We start from the raw sequence: 18,620 nt of genomic DNA on the forward strand, positions 1-18,620 counted from the left end.
TTATATTTGTTACGTTTTTATATGTACAATAATTATATAGTTGTAGATGTGATCCGTTTTTTTTAAAGCTGTCAACACATACATGGGAATGGTGCGACATATTTGCAATGTAACGGTGAAGCACCCAGTACGTTACTGGTTTTTAAATATCATCAGTACGTATTACGGTTTGAAAGAAAATCACGGAACATTTATTTCATAGCGAACAGGTTATGTTTATTTACCACTGGTTGACACTTTCAGTAGTTTGTATATACAGGGTGTATATTATGTCTGGAAACACCCAAATATATCCTTTAATAATTTAAATATAAATTTGAAACCTCTTACAATCGTGATAGAGATTGGGCATCTACTTTTTGGAACAAATGTTTTGTTATGTCACACCCAACGGGGGACGTCCTGCCGAGGGTTATCGTGAATATTCTTAATGGAAGCCTATACCTTGTGATACATAATTTTAAAGGTAATTAGCTTATGAATTGAATGCCACAAAACCGCATCTCAAAGGAATTATTCTATCAGAAAATAGAGCATTTTTAGTATTGAAAATTTACTGATGTTCAACAATGTAATTTTAACATGGTTCTTGCCACAAAATGTGTTACACTAATTTTTTAGCATTTTTTAAATGTTCAATTAAAATAAAATAAACAATTTATTTTTAAGCTGGTTTCATTTAGTACAAATTTACCAGTTTTTATTACAATGAATAAAAACTTATGAGTCACTTTCTCTGATTACTTATGAATCTGTACTTGGTGTTTTCCAGTCAGCAGGAAGGTTTTAAAGAGACAAAGGTCACTAGCCTATGAGAAACATTATTGTTTTATTAATCATCTGGTCTACAGGTTTCAGTTTGTTGAGCATGGAGCTTTCACTAGGGACAGGTCTAAGCTTGGGAATTACAAATGGACAAAGGTCATATCATTCCTGTCGAGTTAATCAGTGTCTCTGAAGCATTGCTGTCAACAAGTTATCTAATTACAGTAGTTAGTTAGTTCAGTTTTTATTTGGCATTTTAATGGAATTGTCTGAAAGAGAACGAATTACTCTGTTGATGATGCGAGGATATGGCGATCGTCAAAGATCTTATCGGGAAGTTTGTAATTTGTTTAATGACACTTTCCCAGAAAGGAATCCCATAAGTGTTTCAACAATATCAAAAACTATTGAGCGTTTTGAAATGACAAGGGAGTGTACGTTAATCGGCCAAAGTCGGGTAGGATACAATCTGCAACAGATGAAGAACATGCACTAGATGTTTTGCAAACATTTATTGAAGACCCACATACATCGCTCAGAAAAGCTGCACAGCAACATGATATGCACCCTATGTCTGTGAGTAAGATTTTGAAAATTAATAAATACAAACCATTTAAAGTTCATTTAGTCCAACAGTTAAGTGAGGATGATTACGACAGAAGAGTTGAGTTTTGTGAAACTTGTGATGCGCAAATGTGATGACAATAGAGATTTTCTGACCAACATACTATTTTCTGATGAGGCAACTTTTTTCCTAAATGGCAATGTTAACAGGCACAATTGCCGTTACTGGGCTAGTGAAAACCCACATTGGATTTACTGAGTCCCATTCACAGCAACCACAAAAACTGAACGTATGGTGTGGAATTTTAGGTAACAAAATTGTTGGACCCTTTTTCATCAATGGAAATTTAAATGCCGAACTTTACTACAATATGCTCCAAAATGAAATAATCCCAGCTATTCAAATTGCATCAGGAGAATAGTTTGATAATGTATGGTTTCAGCAGGATGGTGCTCCACCCCATTATGGGAGACAGGTAAGAGAGTATTTGGATTTAAGGTTTCCTCATAAATGGATTGGCCGAAGAGGAGAAATCGAATGGCCTCCAAGATCTCCGGATTTGTCACCAATCGATTATTTCCTATGGGGTCATTTTAAAATCCAATGTTTATAGAAGAAAGCCTCATAATTTGGAAGACCTAAGAAACAGGATTATAGAGGGAGATTGCTTTGATAACTGAAGAAATGTTAGGCAACTCTGTCGAATCATTTTACACAAGATTGGCTTCATTGTCAAACCGTAGAAGGAACACAGTTCGAACAATTGCTTTGACACCAAAATGCAGGTAAAACGTTTGTTGTAAGACTTTTCTAACAGCATACATTATTTTTTATTTGTAATAAGAAATCAATAACATAAGTATTTCCATAATTGTACTGTAATAAAAACTGGCAAATTTGTGCTAATAGAACCAGCTTAAAAATAAATTGTTTATTTTATTTTAATTGAACATTTAAAAAAATGCTAAAAAATTAGTGTAACACATTTTGTGGCAAGAAACCATGTTAAAATTACATTGTTGAACATCAGTAAATTTTTCAATACTAAAAAATGCTCTATTTTCTGATAGAATAATTCCTTTGAGATGCGGTTTGTGGCATTCAATTCAGTAAGCTATTACCTTTAAAAATTATGTATCACAAGGTATAGGCTTCCATATACAAATGCATACATATACATATACAAATGCTCCCGGCGGAGCAAGTACTTTTTGTGATTCAATGTTTATTGAAATTAAATAAGACTATTGCCATTTATACAATTTTATATATATATATATATATATATATATATATATATATATATATATATAAATACATTAAACTGTATAAATGGCAATAGCCTTTTTTAAGTTTCAATAAACATTGAATCACAAAAAAGTACTTGCTCCGCCGGGAGTCGAACCCGGATCTCTCACTTGCTGGGTGAATGTACTACCATTTTATATATATATATATATATATATATATATATATATATATATATATATAATGTGTGTATGTGTCGGTTGACCAGAAGATGTTTGGAGTTTGTGGAATATTAAAAGTCTATGAATAAGAACGTTAAGTATAACAAGTTTCAAGCGATATGTATTTGTAAAAGTATAATACAGAAAATATTATTAACGAAACAAAGTTTAAAAATTACGTGTCGCAAAGTGAAGCTGACTCAAATAATCTCATGAACATTCAATTTGTCATGTGAATTCTTAAAAACTGATATTGTTTAGTTACAAATTAAATATCTGATATATTCTTAAAACATGATTATTTGATGGATTTCCATTTTTAAGTATATACAAGTTTTTTTAATGTTTACATTATATCCTCATATGTAATACTGTTTAAATGTATACACAAAAATTCAATTACTTTTATATGTCCGATTTATATATTGGTGTGCGGGAAAATAAGTAGTTTAGTATTATATTACATTCTTTGTAACAGGTCTGGATTTCCTTAACAAGCCGCTAGGCTTCAAAGTTGCACATTACCCAAAGTCAACATATCACTTTTCTTTTCTTCTAAAGGAGGAATTATTTTACTGATTCTCCCTGCTAATACATTATCTAAACTTCTTTTTGATTATATAATTGGTTTTGGCTGGTGTATTTTAAAAATAATTGTTATATGGAATAGTATTCCCTACAGTACTGTCCCTTAAATAAAGAAAAATATATTATTTTAATCATATCAAGAATCATAGGTATTTAAAATGGCACTACTTATATATAAAATATACCATACCCTTCGAGATATTTCATGTACAATACTGTAATAAATGCCATCCTTTCATTAAGTCGGTTTTCTAAGAACCAAATTGGTTAGCCAAATTGGTTACTTTAAGTGCCCACGATTCCTCAAGAGTGATGAAAATGTTTCTATTTTCATGCCTTTGGTGTCTTAAACTTCTTTTCGGCCAGTTTTGAAATTAACCAAAACGAAAACGGAATGCACATCTTTAAGTTACTCTATTTGTTCAGTGCTACATTTACTCTACTTTAGATTTTCTGTCAACGAAGTCTGCTCTAATAGAAGGAGAATAGCCAAGAAAGTTGCCCAGGAACGATGGATGTATGGAACGGCGGCGTGGTGGTAGGCCTACATCTGGAGTGGAACCAGTGAAGGTCCGTTCATTAAGAGCTGTAGCTTGTTCACGCTTTCCACCCAGAATAGCATCTCAGTCGGGGATTTTCAGATGCTCAGATTTCAAGTGTTTTGAGACTTGCCTTCGTTTCATGCACAAAAAGATATTATAACAAGCGGAGGTAACAAGGTAGAAGCTCTGTCTAATAGTACAATTGGATTGACTGAATGATCACCATGCCGAATTTTGCCTTTACAGCTTGAATGCTTTAGTCCAGTTAAAGACTGTTAATAATCTGTGCATTGCCTTGCTATATTTTGTAATACAGTATTTAAAGGTATCAAAAGGGGTTTCATAATTCACTGTTACTCGTGATTAAAATCTGAAAACACAGTCGAACTTTTGGAAGATTTGAACATTTTTAAATTCGAAAGTATGGAAAGTTTGAACTTTATCTCGTGGTTACTTACATTCCTGTATACCAATAATACAGCCTGTAAAATTCAAAATTTTTATTAGTCCTTGAATTTCACGGTACCTGTATCCAACAAGCCTGCGCTAAATTAGACCATAGATAGATACAGACCTAAACTGTGGGGGAGGGTACCTCGGATTCCACAGCCATTACTATTGATAGCCCCGGAATGGAGAGTTGTAATGGCTTCAGAACAATGGATTAATTGGAGTATGATGAAGGGAGATGCGGAGCGGGCCTTGGGCTGAGAACGGCCATTAGAGTATTTGTTGGAGCGGATCGCAATGACAGGCTCTGCAGCTGGAGCCTCTGGAAGTCGCCAGTTGTGCTTTCAGACGTCGTAAACCATTCTACACGATCTTGTGTTAAACTGCTCCATAAGTTAAACTGAAGAACATAAGCCACATAACATGAGACATCCGATTTTGAACAGTTGGTTAATTTCTTTTTCGGAGGAGAAGTTGGTTATTTACGTTATAACTTTAAAACTGTTGCATGGTAAATTATTGTTTACTCATTATGAAACAATGTTGTTTTGTTGAATATTTGTTTTAGAGTCTCATAATACTAAAACAATTTGTTTTAATGTGTGCGTTTTAGTATAGTTTAAAAATTTTACTATTTCTTAGTTTTTAATTAACAATTGTGTGGAAAAACAAACAATTCTAAAAAATAATTTTTATAAATATTTATTTACTAACCCACAATATGCTTGATTTCTAGTGTTTCACAATGTTTAACTAACTCTTGCGTAGAAAAATAACGTTATTCTTATAGACTGTTTCAATTTTGATTTTGATTATACAATATTCATTCTTCACAAAATATAACATATTACATTCAATTTTTGGATATACAATTATTGAAATTATGGTATTAACCATACTAATTGTTTGACGTTTTATTAAATTAGGTGAGTAGGTCAATTAATTAATTTATAATTTTTTCCGACATCTTCTATTTTATTAGTTTATTTTTATCATTAACCTTTTAGTACAATAATTACTTTTAAATTTGATTAAATGTCTATTTGGAGTGATTTTATCCATTGAATTAAACTGATTTCCTTAGACTTTTAAGAAATAAAACTATAATAAACATTATTATTGAACCATGTGGTGATTTAAAACGAAGGATATTGGTGTAATGTTTATTTAATAAGCCTCTAAGAGAACTGAATCCCTTGGCTCCGTTTCGTGAACTTTACGAAATAAGTCTGTCAGAAAGTGGCACCTTCCTTCCTTGACAACCAATTATTACTATAGATTTCTTAAATAATTAGTAGTCTTTCTTGTTTTAACTAGTAGAATATATAAATTTCAATGTTTATATTATATCCTTTATTGGATTATATTTTTAGCTTACACTTTGTGATGTAATTAAATTCTAAGATCAAATATTCAACTTTTACCTAAAATCTACATCTGAGAATTTTTTAGCTGTGACACGATTTTCATGGCATGTGCCAACTTTCGGCAGACGGGAAGAAATGCCAATGTTAGAGTAGTAGAGGGAAATGATAATGTTAAGGCGCTGGTACCTACATTTATGACTTATCACGCGCGGAATAAGTGGCCCAGACCTCCCGCGGTACCTGCTGTTCTGGTCCACCAGCTACAAGTAAAACTCATACATAATGTCAGCGTTTAGTAGTCGTGCACGACGACAATACAAATCGATTAATTATTTCAAACGTCAACTTCCCACACATTTAAACCATTTTCCATGAATACTGTCTGTTCCTAAAAAAGATATTTTTTGTTATAATAGAAAGTGCTTTACAAAGTTAATAAATAAGCAAGGAGAACAATGAAACGCTTGTGTTGTAGTTATGAGTGGGAGGTTTCAGAACGATTGTGAGCACAATGCACCTGATAACCGCGACATTCAATAACAGTAAACGCAATTAACTGTGCCATTGGCATGATTAGATCCAGCTGAACAGTTCTCGTTATTAGAGAGAGAAATCTACCGTGACTACGCCGAGACGCTGGAAGTCGGCGGTTTACGCTGTCCGCCAGTCGGCATTACCACTACCTCAGCAGTTGTACATAGCTTATATCAACCATTTTTATTGTATCACTATAACATCATATTTGACTTAGTTTTTGTGACTATCGAAGCAGTACAAACGCCGTTGTGTATGAGTTTATTTTATAACTTGGGTACATCACAATTTACGTTTCGATTTTGTAGCTATCGCAGTAGTAGTTACATAGATACATCAATGTTAGCTACGGGTTATATTACTATCTCAGCTTTAATAACATCAGCATATATATATTACTGTCTGCGACTTGATTTGTAGCTATCGCAGCAGTAGGTACATATATATACATCAATGTTAGCTACGGGTTATATTACTATCTCAGCTTTAATAACATCAGCATATATATTACTGTCTGCGACTTGATTTGTAGCTATCGCAGCAGTAGGTACATATATACATCAATGTTAGCTACGGGTTATATTACTATCTCAGCTTTAATAACATCAGCATATATATTACTGTCTGCGACTTGATTTGTAGCTATCGCAGCAGTAGGTACATATATACATCAATGTTAGCGACGGGTTATATTACTATCTCAGCTTTAATAACATCAGCATATATATTACTGTCTGCGACTTGATTTGTAGCTATCGCAGCAGTAGGTACATATATACATCAATGTTAGCTACGGGTATATATAATTTTTAATATATTATCAATACGCATTCAAACGCTTTTAATGCTCCCTGTTAGTTTCATATTTTAAATATTTATAGAGTAAAGTTAAAAAATAAAATGTGAGATTTGTTTCTGTGAAACAAGTAGACATGTAAAAAAAAACCCAAAAAGCGTGTGGGCGTGTATTGATTATATCTGTGAAATGACATTTTTAATAATTCTACAAAATTTAGATTAGAAATCTGTTACAGTTTAACATTTTCATTATAGAACTAAAATCAGGATAGCCACTTAAGTAAACCAATCTTCGTTTATTCATTTTTGTTTTTTATACATTTATATTTATATTACCTTTAGAAACGTAATGAAAGATGTGGTTCCTTATAAACAAAAGAAATACGAGTTAATTGTAGTTATGAAGATTTATTTCATCATTCAGAATTAATTTTGCACCTGGGATCTGTAAAACTTCTTAATCTTTCCTGTAAGTAATCATTTTGGTCAATTTGTTTCGTCATACTAACACTAATATAAATATGATCCTGATTGTCTGAGATTATCTGATTGTTAAATGTATAAAACAGTATAACAAGAAAACTGTTCTCTCAATTGGTATTTTTGACAATTTTTCTACCCTTTCATTTCGACTACCATAAAAACAACGCAACTGACGATCGATTTCTCCCCTATTAGGTTCTCATACAATGAATTAGTCGCGTTTCTGAATGTGGAAAAATAATGTATTCACAAATGTTTAATACATCTAACATTTAACAACTGTTTAGCTGTATTAGATTTGCTTCGAAAGAATAATTAGTGAAGAATAATTGTTGAAGATTATAAAAGAATACTAACCGCTAGAACGCAAATCGCTATTCACTGAATTACCTCCCACGGCCATTCTTAGCATTGATTGGTCTTGCACAATTGTGGTAACAAAAAACAGTCTCTCACATTTTCCAGGTTTATGACTTCCTCTGCCGTTTCGTCTTTGGTGGTCCGTGAGTCAGTTCCGAAGCAATCACACTTCCCTCGGAGAGCGCGTAGCGACTGTAACGCGTCGCTTACTCGACACAATCATTGTATTGTGGCTTCAGGTTGGATTTGTTGAAGCCAATCCGCCAACGTGTCAGTTTGCCGTTATATTCTCGTTTTACGATGCATTGGTTTGATTGTCTTTCTTTACAGCATTTTTGGATTGTGGAACAGTTTATTGGCTGCACTTTCGACTCTTTCACATTGTTCCGTAAATTACATGGCAGTAGTGCCGTCAAAATGGCGGAACCTACAGAGTCGCTGCATTTCACAAAAGTTCTTAAATACAGCAGAACAATGGTTCAATCAATAAAGCCGTAGTACTTGAAGAAATATTCAATTTCCGTCTCAGAGCTGCTACTGCAACAATATTTATAGTACGAAATATGGAGTAACTCTCAGCACAGTACACAGTGATAATGGATACAGTTATACATGTTAAATGGTCATGTTTGCTAGTTTTGTGTCTGCTGCCATGTGCTGAAGATGTAACATGTAACACTCTGTATACTGTGAGGAATAAAGATAGAATTGTCATAGTTGAAAAGAGTTGGTGTACGATCGATTGCAGTTACGTTATTTAACTTTACCGCCGGTGTCCCTGTCGGTCGGGTTTATTTTAATTTATTCCGCAAAGTTTTAAATATAGAGTAACTTGTGCCTTAGATTTGTATTGAGGTAATTAACTAACTTTTGTGTTTCAGGTCGACTGTCAAACCCCCCACAGGCGACAATGTCAACTGGGAACGTATTATGTAAGTTGAACGTATTATATAGTTATTTTTGTTTTAAACGTTGGTTAAAAGTGAAACAAAAGAATATTCTAATGGGATTTATGACCTGGTGCGGATATAAACAGCGTGATTACCTAATAATATGTGACCAATACTTAGTTTCCATTTCCGTGACCTAGCCTAACATTTATTGATCCTCAGAATAGTTTGCTGCACGCCGATAACATACTGAACTCCAACAAACCTTTCGTCTACACTGTGACGGGTTTAGTACCAGTGTCCGATATGCACGCCGGTAACATACTGAACTCCAACAAACCTTTCGTCTACACTGTGACGGGTTTAGTACCAGTGTCCGATATGCACGCCGATAACATACTGAACTCCAACAAACCTTTCGTCTACACTGTGACGGGTTTAGTACCAGTGTCCGATATGCACGCCGGTAACATACTGAACTCCAACAAACCTTTCGTCTACACTGTGACGGGTTTAGTACCAGTGTCCGATATGCACGCCGGTAACATATTGAACTCCAACAAACCTTTCGTCTACACTGTGACAGGTTTAGTACCAGTGTCCTATATGCACGCCGGTAACATACTGAACCCCAACAAACCTTTCGTCTACACTGTGACGGGTTTAGTACCAGTGTCCGATATGCACGCCGGTAACATACTTAACTCCAACAAACCTTTCGTCTACACTGTGACGGGTTTAGTACCAGTGTCCGATATGCACGCCGGTAACATACTGAACTCCAACAAACCTTTCGTCTACACTGTGACGGGTTTAGTACCAGTGTCCGATATGCACGCCGGTAACATACTTAACTCCAACAAACCTTTCGTCTACACTGTGATGGGTTTAGTACCAGTGTCCGATATGCACGCCGATAACATACTTAACTCCAACAAACCTTTCGTCTACACTGTGACGGGTTTAGTACCAGTGTCCGATATTCACGCCGGTAACATACTTAACTCCAACAAACCTTTCGTCTACACTGTGACGGGTTTAGTACCAGTGTCCGATATGCACGCCGGTAACATACTGAACTCCAACAAACCTTTCGTCTACACTGTGACGGGTTTAGTACCAGTGTCCGATATGCACGCCGGTAACATACTGAACTCCAACAAACCTTTCGTCTACACTGTGACGGGTTTAGTACCAGTGTCCGATATGCACGCCGGTAACATACTGAACTCCAACAAACCTTTCGTCTACACTGTGACAGGTTTAGTACCAGTGTCCTATATGCACGCCGGTAACATATTGAACTCCAACAAACCTTTCGTCTACACTGTGACAGGTTTAGTACCAGTGTCCGATATGCACGCCGGTAACATACTGAACCCCAACAAACCTTTCGTCTACACTGTGACGGGTTTAGTACCAGTGTCCGATATGCACGCCGGTAACATACTTAACTCCAACAAACCTTTCGTCTACACTGTGACGGGTTTAGTACCAGTGTCCGATATGCACGCCGGTAACATACTGAACTCCAACAAACCTTTCGTCTACACTGTGACGGGTTTAGTACCAGTGTCCGATATGCACGCCGATAACATACTTAACTCCAACAAACCTTTCGTCTACACTGTGACGGGTTTAGTACCAGTGTCCGATATGCACGCCGATAACATACTTAACTCCAACAAACCTTTCGTCTACACTGTGACGGGTTTAGTACCAGTGTCCGATATGCACGCCGATAACATACTTAACTCCAACAAACCTTTCGTCTACACTGTGACGGGTTTAGTACCAGTGTCCGATATGCACGCCGGTAACATACTGAACTCCAACAAACCTTTCGTCTACACTGTGACGGGTTTAGTACCAGTGTCCGATATGCACGCCGGTAACATACTGAACTCCAACAAACCTTTCGTCTACACTGTGACGGGTTTAGTACCAGTGTCCTATATGCACGCCGGTAACATACTGAACCCCAACAAACCTTTCGTCTACACTGTGACGGGTTTAGTACCAGTGTCCGATATGCACGCCGGTAACATACTGAACTCCAACAAACCTTTCGTCTACACTGTGACGGGTTTAGTACCAGTGTCCGATATGCACGCCGGTAACATACTGAACTCCAACAAACCTTTCGTCTACACTGTGACGGGTTTAGTACCAGTGTCCGATATGCACGCCGGTAACATACTGAACTCCAACAAACCTTTCGTCTACACTGTGACGGGTTTAGTACCAGTGTCCGATATGCACGCCGGTAACATACTGAACTCCAACAAACCTTTCGTCTACACTGTGACGGGTTTAGTACCAGTGTCCGATATGCACGCCGGTAACATACTGAACTCCAACAAACCTTTCGTCTACACTGTGACGGGTTTAGTACCAGTGTCCGATATGCACGCCGGTAACATACTGAACTCCAACAAACCTTTCGTCTACACTGTGACGGGTTTAGTACCAGTGTCCGATATTCTGTTTGTTCAACACTTTACTACAGAAATAAGACATGAAGCGATAACACGATTTTTGACATTTGTTATTGTTAGTACCAAAGATAGTACACTGCGTTTATATTTGAGGATTGGAGTCATCCACTTTTTCAAGATTCACAAAATACATGAGTTTATGCAAGCACATATAAATATATGGCGGTGAACTCGCTAAAGTCAAAATGTAGATAACAGAACGAGTTGTGCGGCAATACGATTCAAACAGATATCTGAGGTTCGTATCAATCAGAAGGAGCACAGACCCAAAGACTGTAAAATACATGTATTGTGTACTTGGTCTAAGCATCAGAAAATGTGAGAGACTGAAGAAAACCTGTTCTCGATATTTTGCTCTAAATTTATTTAACATACAGGTATAACTATTCCAAAATAACCGAAAATCTGCTATCTTTTCAAATTATGCTTCGACAATAATACATTTCAAACTAATAAATAAATAATGTTTTCATAGTTTTTGAAAGCGTGTAAGTGAAAATACTCCTCTTCCTCTATGAATCCAAATTTTGAATTGATAATGTTGTTATTATGCTGTGATAATTCAAATGAGTACAACTTACCTAAACTAAAGATTCGAGAGTTATGAGCTGTGACGACTATTGTAAAAAATTCATATTTCATGGTGACTCATATCAGATTTAAGATATTCATTTACTTACACTGGTGGAAAAGGTAACGTTATATTTCTCTCATTACTAAGAAGCCCGAAAGTTCCTTCTTAAAATCTTGTAATTGTCTGTCAGCTCTTTGAGTTGTAATTCTTGATAGAAAGTTTCTAGTTACTCGAAACCTGGTACATTATTCCAAGGAGGAACAAGTAACTGTGTACAGAAATGCCGTGTTAGGTTTCGTTGTGTTATGTCGGGTCATTCGTTGCAGTATATTTTTCTTATCCTTTTCCTTTCTATATTGACGTGCGTTTTATCTAAGATTAATAATTGTGTCAAAAAAGTTTTCAATATAGAAACTAACTCAGGTTTTTAATATTTATCTCATAGAGTGAATTATACTTATCGCAAAAATATTGTAGCATGACCTTTATAGTCAGGGCTTTTAGACCTGTTAGAAATAAAAGAAAGAGTGATGACCTAAATGACACACCCAACTAGTGGGCTAAGACTTGGAAGTGAGGATATCCACCTCGTCCCCTAACATCAGACATATCACGTGACTGACTGACAGACAGGCCGTCCGCTGACAGACGTGCGGTGCGGGACTTGTAATGGCCCACTTTGGCAGAAGAGATCCTTGCTTTCACGTATTTGATGGACGCCATGAAGATAACGTCTTTGACAATCTCGGGTAAGCCTAGACGTGTCTAAGTTACTACGGTGTCCAGCTCGGGAGATAAGTAGCTAGGAAGCAAACGGGTAATGGAAAAATGGCCCACGTTCTTCTAGTGATCTCGAGCATTTTATTGTGTTGTTTGTTCGTGTTACTTTTGTTTTTACATGGTAATGTCTTTAGGATGAATGGATAAAATAGTATACAGAGGTTGGCATGTGATAACAATATGTGACGTTGTCCTCCCCTTCCAGACTGCTGAGCTCTACGCAGTAACGGTGATTGTGAGATGTTGAAGACACTCATCATGTTGCTCTGTGCACTATGCAGTAATTCTTTGCACCAGTGAGGTTGAAAAAAGAGCATTCATTGAAGAAGATACATTTTTGGGAGATACGCCTGAAAGGTTTTTGTGATGTATCAGGCCAGAGAGGATATCCACCTCGTACTCTGATATCAGGCATATCACTTGACTGACTGACCCGTAGTTAAGCTTTGGCGGGTAAACTCAAAATTATTTAAATATCTCCAAATACTTAGTTATACTTAGTTTTATTTATTTTGTAATATTATGAAGTTATTAAATTGTATAAACACCAAGTAAATAAAAGATTTATATTTGTATCTATATATATAAAAGAAAGTCGTGTTAGTTACACTATTTATAAGTCAAGAACGGCTGATCCGATTTGGCTGAAAATTGCTAGGGAGGTAGCTAAGAACTGGGAGAAGGACATAGGATACTTTTTATCCCGTTCCCGATTCAGGATTCCGCCCCACTGGTCTCTAAAAGTTACAGAAATATCCGTAAGAAATGCATTGCAGCAAACATATGTTATTAAGTGAAAGAGCCTTTTCAAATTTAATCAGCTGTTCTTTGTAAACATATATAATGCGACAAAAGAAATATATGTTTATATCATTTAATTACTATTTTAAATTTCTTTACACTTATAGTTTGAAAGCATATAGTAAGCTTAAGAGAAACAGCAAATTTTGTTTCAACTGTTTCTGCAATCACTGTTAATCATAGACTTTACTATCCAGATAATACAATTCAAATTTGACGTAAAAATTCACCTTTAACTGCAATATTTATCTAATATAAACCATTCTCGTGCTTGATCAGAAGAGCAATGCAGATATCAAAATTACTATCTTACGTTGGCTACAAATATAAAGAATGTTATAAAACCAACTTTAGTTGTTTTTTTGACAGAAGTATGGTTCTCAAAACTCTGTGTGTACATATTCTCTCAATCGAGACAACAAAGCAAGCTCAATCATGGCATCGGAGATATAACTAATTTGATCCAGAAGTGATACACGCGCAAAGCCTAAAATAAAAACCATACGCAATTTCGCTTAACATCTGAAGCTCATAATCATTAGACTGTAATAATATGTACCTAAAATATGCCTATTTTCGTTTCAAAATTACACTGAGCGCCATCATTTATTACATTGTATGTGCGCTAATGAATTCCAACTTTTTGACTCCTGTCCACGATGGTCTAATATGGTGGTCAAAAATCATGGAATATTCGAGAAAGATTCCAGTTATTTCACAGGTGCATATTGAGACTGTTTTAAAATTTAAATCTTAAATAGATCATAAGCTTGGAGTATCTTTCAGTGACTATCATTTATCTCAGAAGGGTAATAACGACATTCAAAAGAAATATGCCTCCTATGTCCCAGTCTTTCTGTACGAAATCGTGTGCGAAGCCGTGGGTATTTGATTGTAATTGGTATTTTATTGAAAATGAAGAGTTTTCGTTATAAAATACTACGAATTTATTGACGAACTAGCTGTTACCCGCAGCCAATTGCGCATAATTGCTTTTACTAAGTAATATAAGGACTTCGGTTCTTAAGATTTGCGTGCGAAGCCGTGGGTAACAGCTAGTTATATTATAATTATTGGTTACATAACATAATGTTCTTAATATAAATACAATGGTTATTAATAGGTAGAAGTACGCCACAACACGTGTCTAGTAACAGGCTTTGTTGAGGTTAATGTAAAATTTTAAAATTGTAGTTCTTGTATTGAGACGTCCTGAGGATAGACAGACATTCATAAAAAAAGAAGTGTTTGCATACCCCCTGCAGACAACAGAGAAATTGTGCCAGCTTCAGTGACGCATCAACCAAAGTCTACGGTTGGACATGCACCGTTAATGTAGAAACATAGTTTCATGCATTTTATACTGCCTACAGATGAATTCTCTCAACAAATCTTGCCACATGTAAAATTTATATTTTTGTTGAATAAAAGTATTACACCAGTGTTTATAATATAATAAAAGTCTACACACCAAGTCACCAAAACATTAAGTTTTTTGCGGTAGTGAAGGCGACATATGTTACTATAACACATGATAAAATCTCATATGATTATACTCAGTTTGTTTAAAAATTTACTTATTCTGCTATTTTCTCGTTGCCATCATAGTTACCTATGAAACCAATGTAGAATTATTCGCTAAAACTAAGTTTTTTGTGATAGTTTTTGTCTATCCAGTAATTTAAATTTATTCAGCCGATTGCAGATCAACCAGATCAAATTCTGAATTTTAGATACGATTTTCTCTTTTGGTAGTTTGAAACGTAGTTCATAGATCAATACTTAATTGTTTTATTATCTCGTGTTTTAGATTCTTGAATTTTGTATATTTAACATCCTTCACATATTTTTTAACATTTCACGACGTTTTTTCATTTGATGTGGCAACAAAGTTGTAGCACATTTATAGCGTTTATTTATATTTACCATTCACAAGCGTTTTGGGAGCGATCATGATGACGATTGTGGAGTAACTCAGGCTTGGCCAGATCACTAAAAATTGGTTCAATTTGTTCCACGACAACTATGGAGAATTTTGGTGTTATTCACGGTCGGGCTCTACTATAACAAACAATAGCTACTTCTAGATCCATCATGCTAGTAGTATTGGTTACTTAAAATCGGCCATGTATACTCTTATTATGTTTGTGTCATAAAATATAAAATAATGATATTACATACTATGAACCGAAATCCCACAGAATACATTATAAAACAATCTGTTTAAAGACCGACAAATCCCGACGTTTAGGGTGAACCATAATGTAGACTGAGAGAAATTGTCTACTGTAGTACTGATTCCTTAGGAAGGTCCGTGAATCAATAGCCCGAGTACTCAGGAAACTAAGGAGTCAATAACAAACTAATATAGGTTCCGAACCACATGGGTATAGGTATGATTCTGTTGACTAATTAGACTTCCATCCTCATGTTAGCTGTTGTTCGATCGATGCTGCTGACATACCGAACTTCTCCAGTAGTCTGTGACTAAATATTCTATTGAACAAACTTTAAGAAAATAAAATCCTTTTAACGGGTATAACTTGAAGATCCAGCCCAGAATTGTTTATCCCAGCCTTGGTTCATATAATTATTTTCTATCGGCAAAAATGCCATAATAACTAAAAAAATGTGTTATTTTTAGGTTACTTACTCTTTATATTGTTATTTATTTTTCAATATCTAAAGTTGTTTAAAATTTGTTAATTTATTTATCAGTTGTTTTATTTAACTATAAGCTGATATAGAAAAATGGTTGTCTTTACCTAATTGGTTGCCTTAGTGATTATCCAACGACGAACTTATCGGTCGTAAAAATCTCACAAGCTGTGAACAATCGCAGGCCGCTGTTATCCTGGCCTTGAACTGCCACGATAACAGCGGTTACCGGTTATTTATGCGCTCGTAGATTCTTGCATAACGTCCAGTTGTTATGTGGACTGGAAGAAGGAACGGGTTGTTGAATACAGTATAGTAATACTGAACGGGCTCTCTTCAGAATTATAGCCAATACAAGATATTTGGAACCACACGTTTTATCTTGTAGTTTAAGAAAGTGATTCAGATAGGTCGTATCACTCTCTTGTAGATGATCGGTTAGTATCTTAGCTTATCATCTATGACAGGGTCTCGGGTTCGAAACTCGGAACGGGCATGGCATTTGTGCTAGCTTACATACAATCATTGGAGCCTAGCCTTAATTTCTGTGATGTTGTAGCTTCAGATGATCCATTATTTGTAAAAGAAGGAATTCAATTTTCTAGAACTTTATCCAATACAAAATAAATTTAGTTTTTAATAACGTGTCTTTGATTCACGTCACTATTTCATTTTATTTTCCGTTAACACGGGCACTAGTAGAGAAGTCTGGTGTGTCAAAGTTAAACAGAATGCATTAATCGGACAACAACCAACACAACATTGGCCCATTTTTCAATTTAACGTATACCAGTGGTTGAATATATAAATATAGTAATCACTACTCTGCAAAAGTACAGTATAATAGTACAGAATCATAGTGTATATTTCTTACCACTTGTGTAGGCTTAGTCTATTTTCCAAATTGATGTATAATGTAAAAAATAATAAATAAATAATATACGTACATCCACTTACAACCAAACAAAGTTTAATTACGTTAGCCAGTTAAGTCTCTATATCAACAAGCTGCAAATGCATTGAAAATTACTGCAAGAAATGAAGCTCATATTAGAACAATATATGAATTTAGTGACATTGATTTCATGTGAAAGGAAACTTATTCAAATTTTAAGCCCAAAGTTGGCTTGTTGTCGATGACCAACAATGTCAGTGTCTCTTCCATGAGCGCAAACACGATCAGCAAATACATCGTTTAAACAAATTTCATAGAACAGTTTCATTTCTATCAACTGTTTTATCCCGTTCCTATATGACAACCTTTAAGAGTCCAAAGAATTATTTAGGGATTAACAGAAGAAAATTAATAGGTACAATTTTTCAAATGACGTAATAAGTAAAAAGTATTTGTTTAATTTTGAATAATGTAACTTTACACATTTCCTACTGACCTTCAAAGTATACTACTCTTTAGTTACATTCTAAAAACTTCATATACATAACCATAAAATACCTTTGCGTGATTCCTTCTTAATGAACAATAAATACCACAATGTAGTATCGCGTTTACACGATCTTGACATTTGATTGTTGAACCTATCACATGTAAGACTTGTAACCTTTATAGAGGTATTCTCTCTAGCCTATTGGTTATGACGCTATAACTGTTTGTATATATTAAGAGATGACAGTGTCACTTTTTATCTGAAAGAGAAGTGTGGCCACACGAGGTGAGCTAATTAGCAATTCTCTGGAGGGCGACTAGAAAATTCCTCCCTCTATAAAATATAGATAACAAAATATATCCACACATTCAGGCCTGTACTCTGAATGAATATTTATTGTAAATGACACTGCTTTCTAGCACAGCGTTCGTAGGTTGAGAATTATGGAAAATATCTTTGCTAGCTATGGTATAATAGTTGTAATATTATTTTATATTATACATTGCACAACAATCTTCTCCATTGTTGCAACTGGTGGAATATTTCTCAACGTTTCCAGTACTGATGAACAAAACAACTATAATAACACAAATGAATATCCCTTGAATTGTAAATGACATCGTGGTGGTGCGAGTAGGAAGATGACGGTGGAGAGAAAGTCTGTGACGGGCAAAAGCAACTAAATGCTGGAACCGTGCAAATCTGTCCATCACGGCAGTACTATGACGTACGTACACGCATATGCTGGCCTGGCACCCGGCATAGCAGCTGTCGTGGCCTGAGCCCATCCATAGCTGTCACTGTTGTCGCACTGCGCTAACAACAGACTTATAAGCTAAAGCAAATAAATATAAAAATCATACCAGCGTGAAAATACATCTAGGTGGTTACTGTCCACTTTGATAGATATTAAGGAAAGAGATTTTATAACTCTATAACTTTACGGTATTCCATTTGTTGACTACCATTATTAAATAGTACAAATGATTACTAAGTCACCGATTTTCAATCACTGTTAAATTCATAAATTATATCTTTAATTTAGTACTACTATTGATACATTTAAAATTTGTAATAAAATACTAATCAATCAAATCATACTTTTAATTGCCG

The 18,620-nt window shown here is 35.2% G+C and overlaps 1 protein-coding gene across 6 annotated transcripts in view; it reads left to right on the forward strand.

The window, feature by feature from the left end:
• The window catches only part of LOC124364748 (protein PRY1-like), a 189,820-nt gene that overhangs the window by 96,914 nt on the left and 74,286 nt on the right, over nt 1-18,620 (forward strand). For all 6 annotated transcript variants that reach the window (XM_046820462.1, XM_046820470.1, XM_046820495.1 and 3 more), the window contains exon 2: nt 8,803-8,853. In XM_046820462.1, coding sequence (XP_046676418.1) covers nt 8,803-8,853 — 51 coding nt within the window. The remainder of the gene's footprint in view (nt 1-8,802; nt 8,854-18,620) is intronic.

This window comes from Homalodisca vitripennis, chromosome 1 (assembly GCF_021130785.1).
Source record: "Homalodisca vitripennis isolate AUS2020 chromosome 1, UT_GWSS_2.1, whole genome shotgun sequence".
NCBI lineage: Eukaryota > Metazoa > Arthropoda > Insecta > Hemiptera > Cicadellidae > Homalodisca > Homalodisca vitripennis.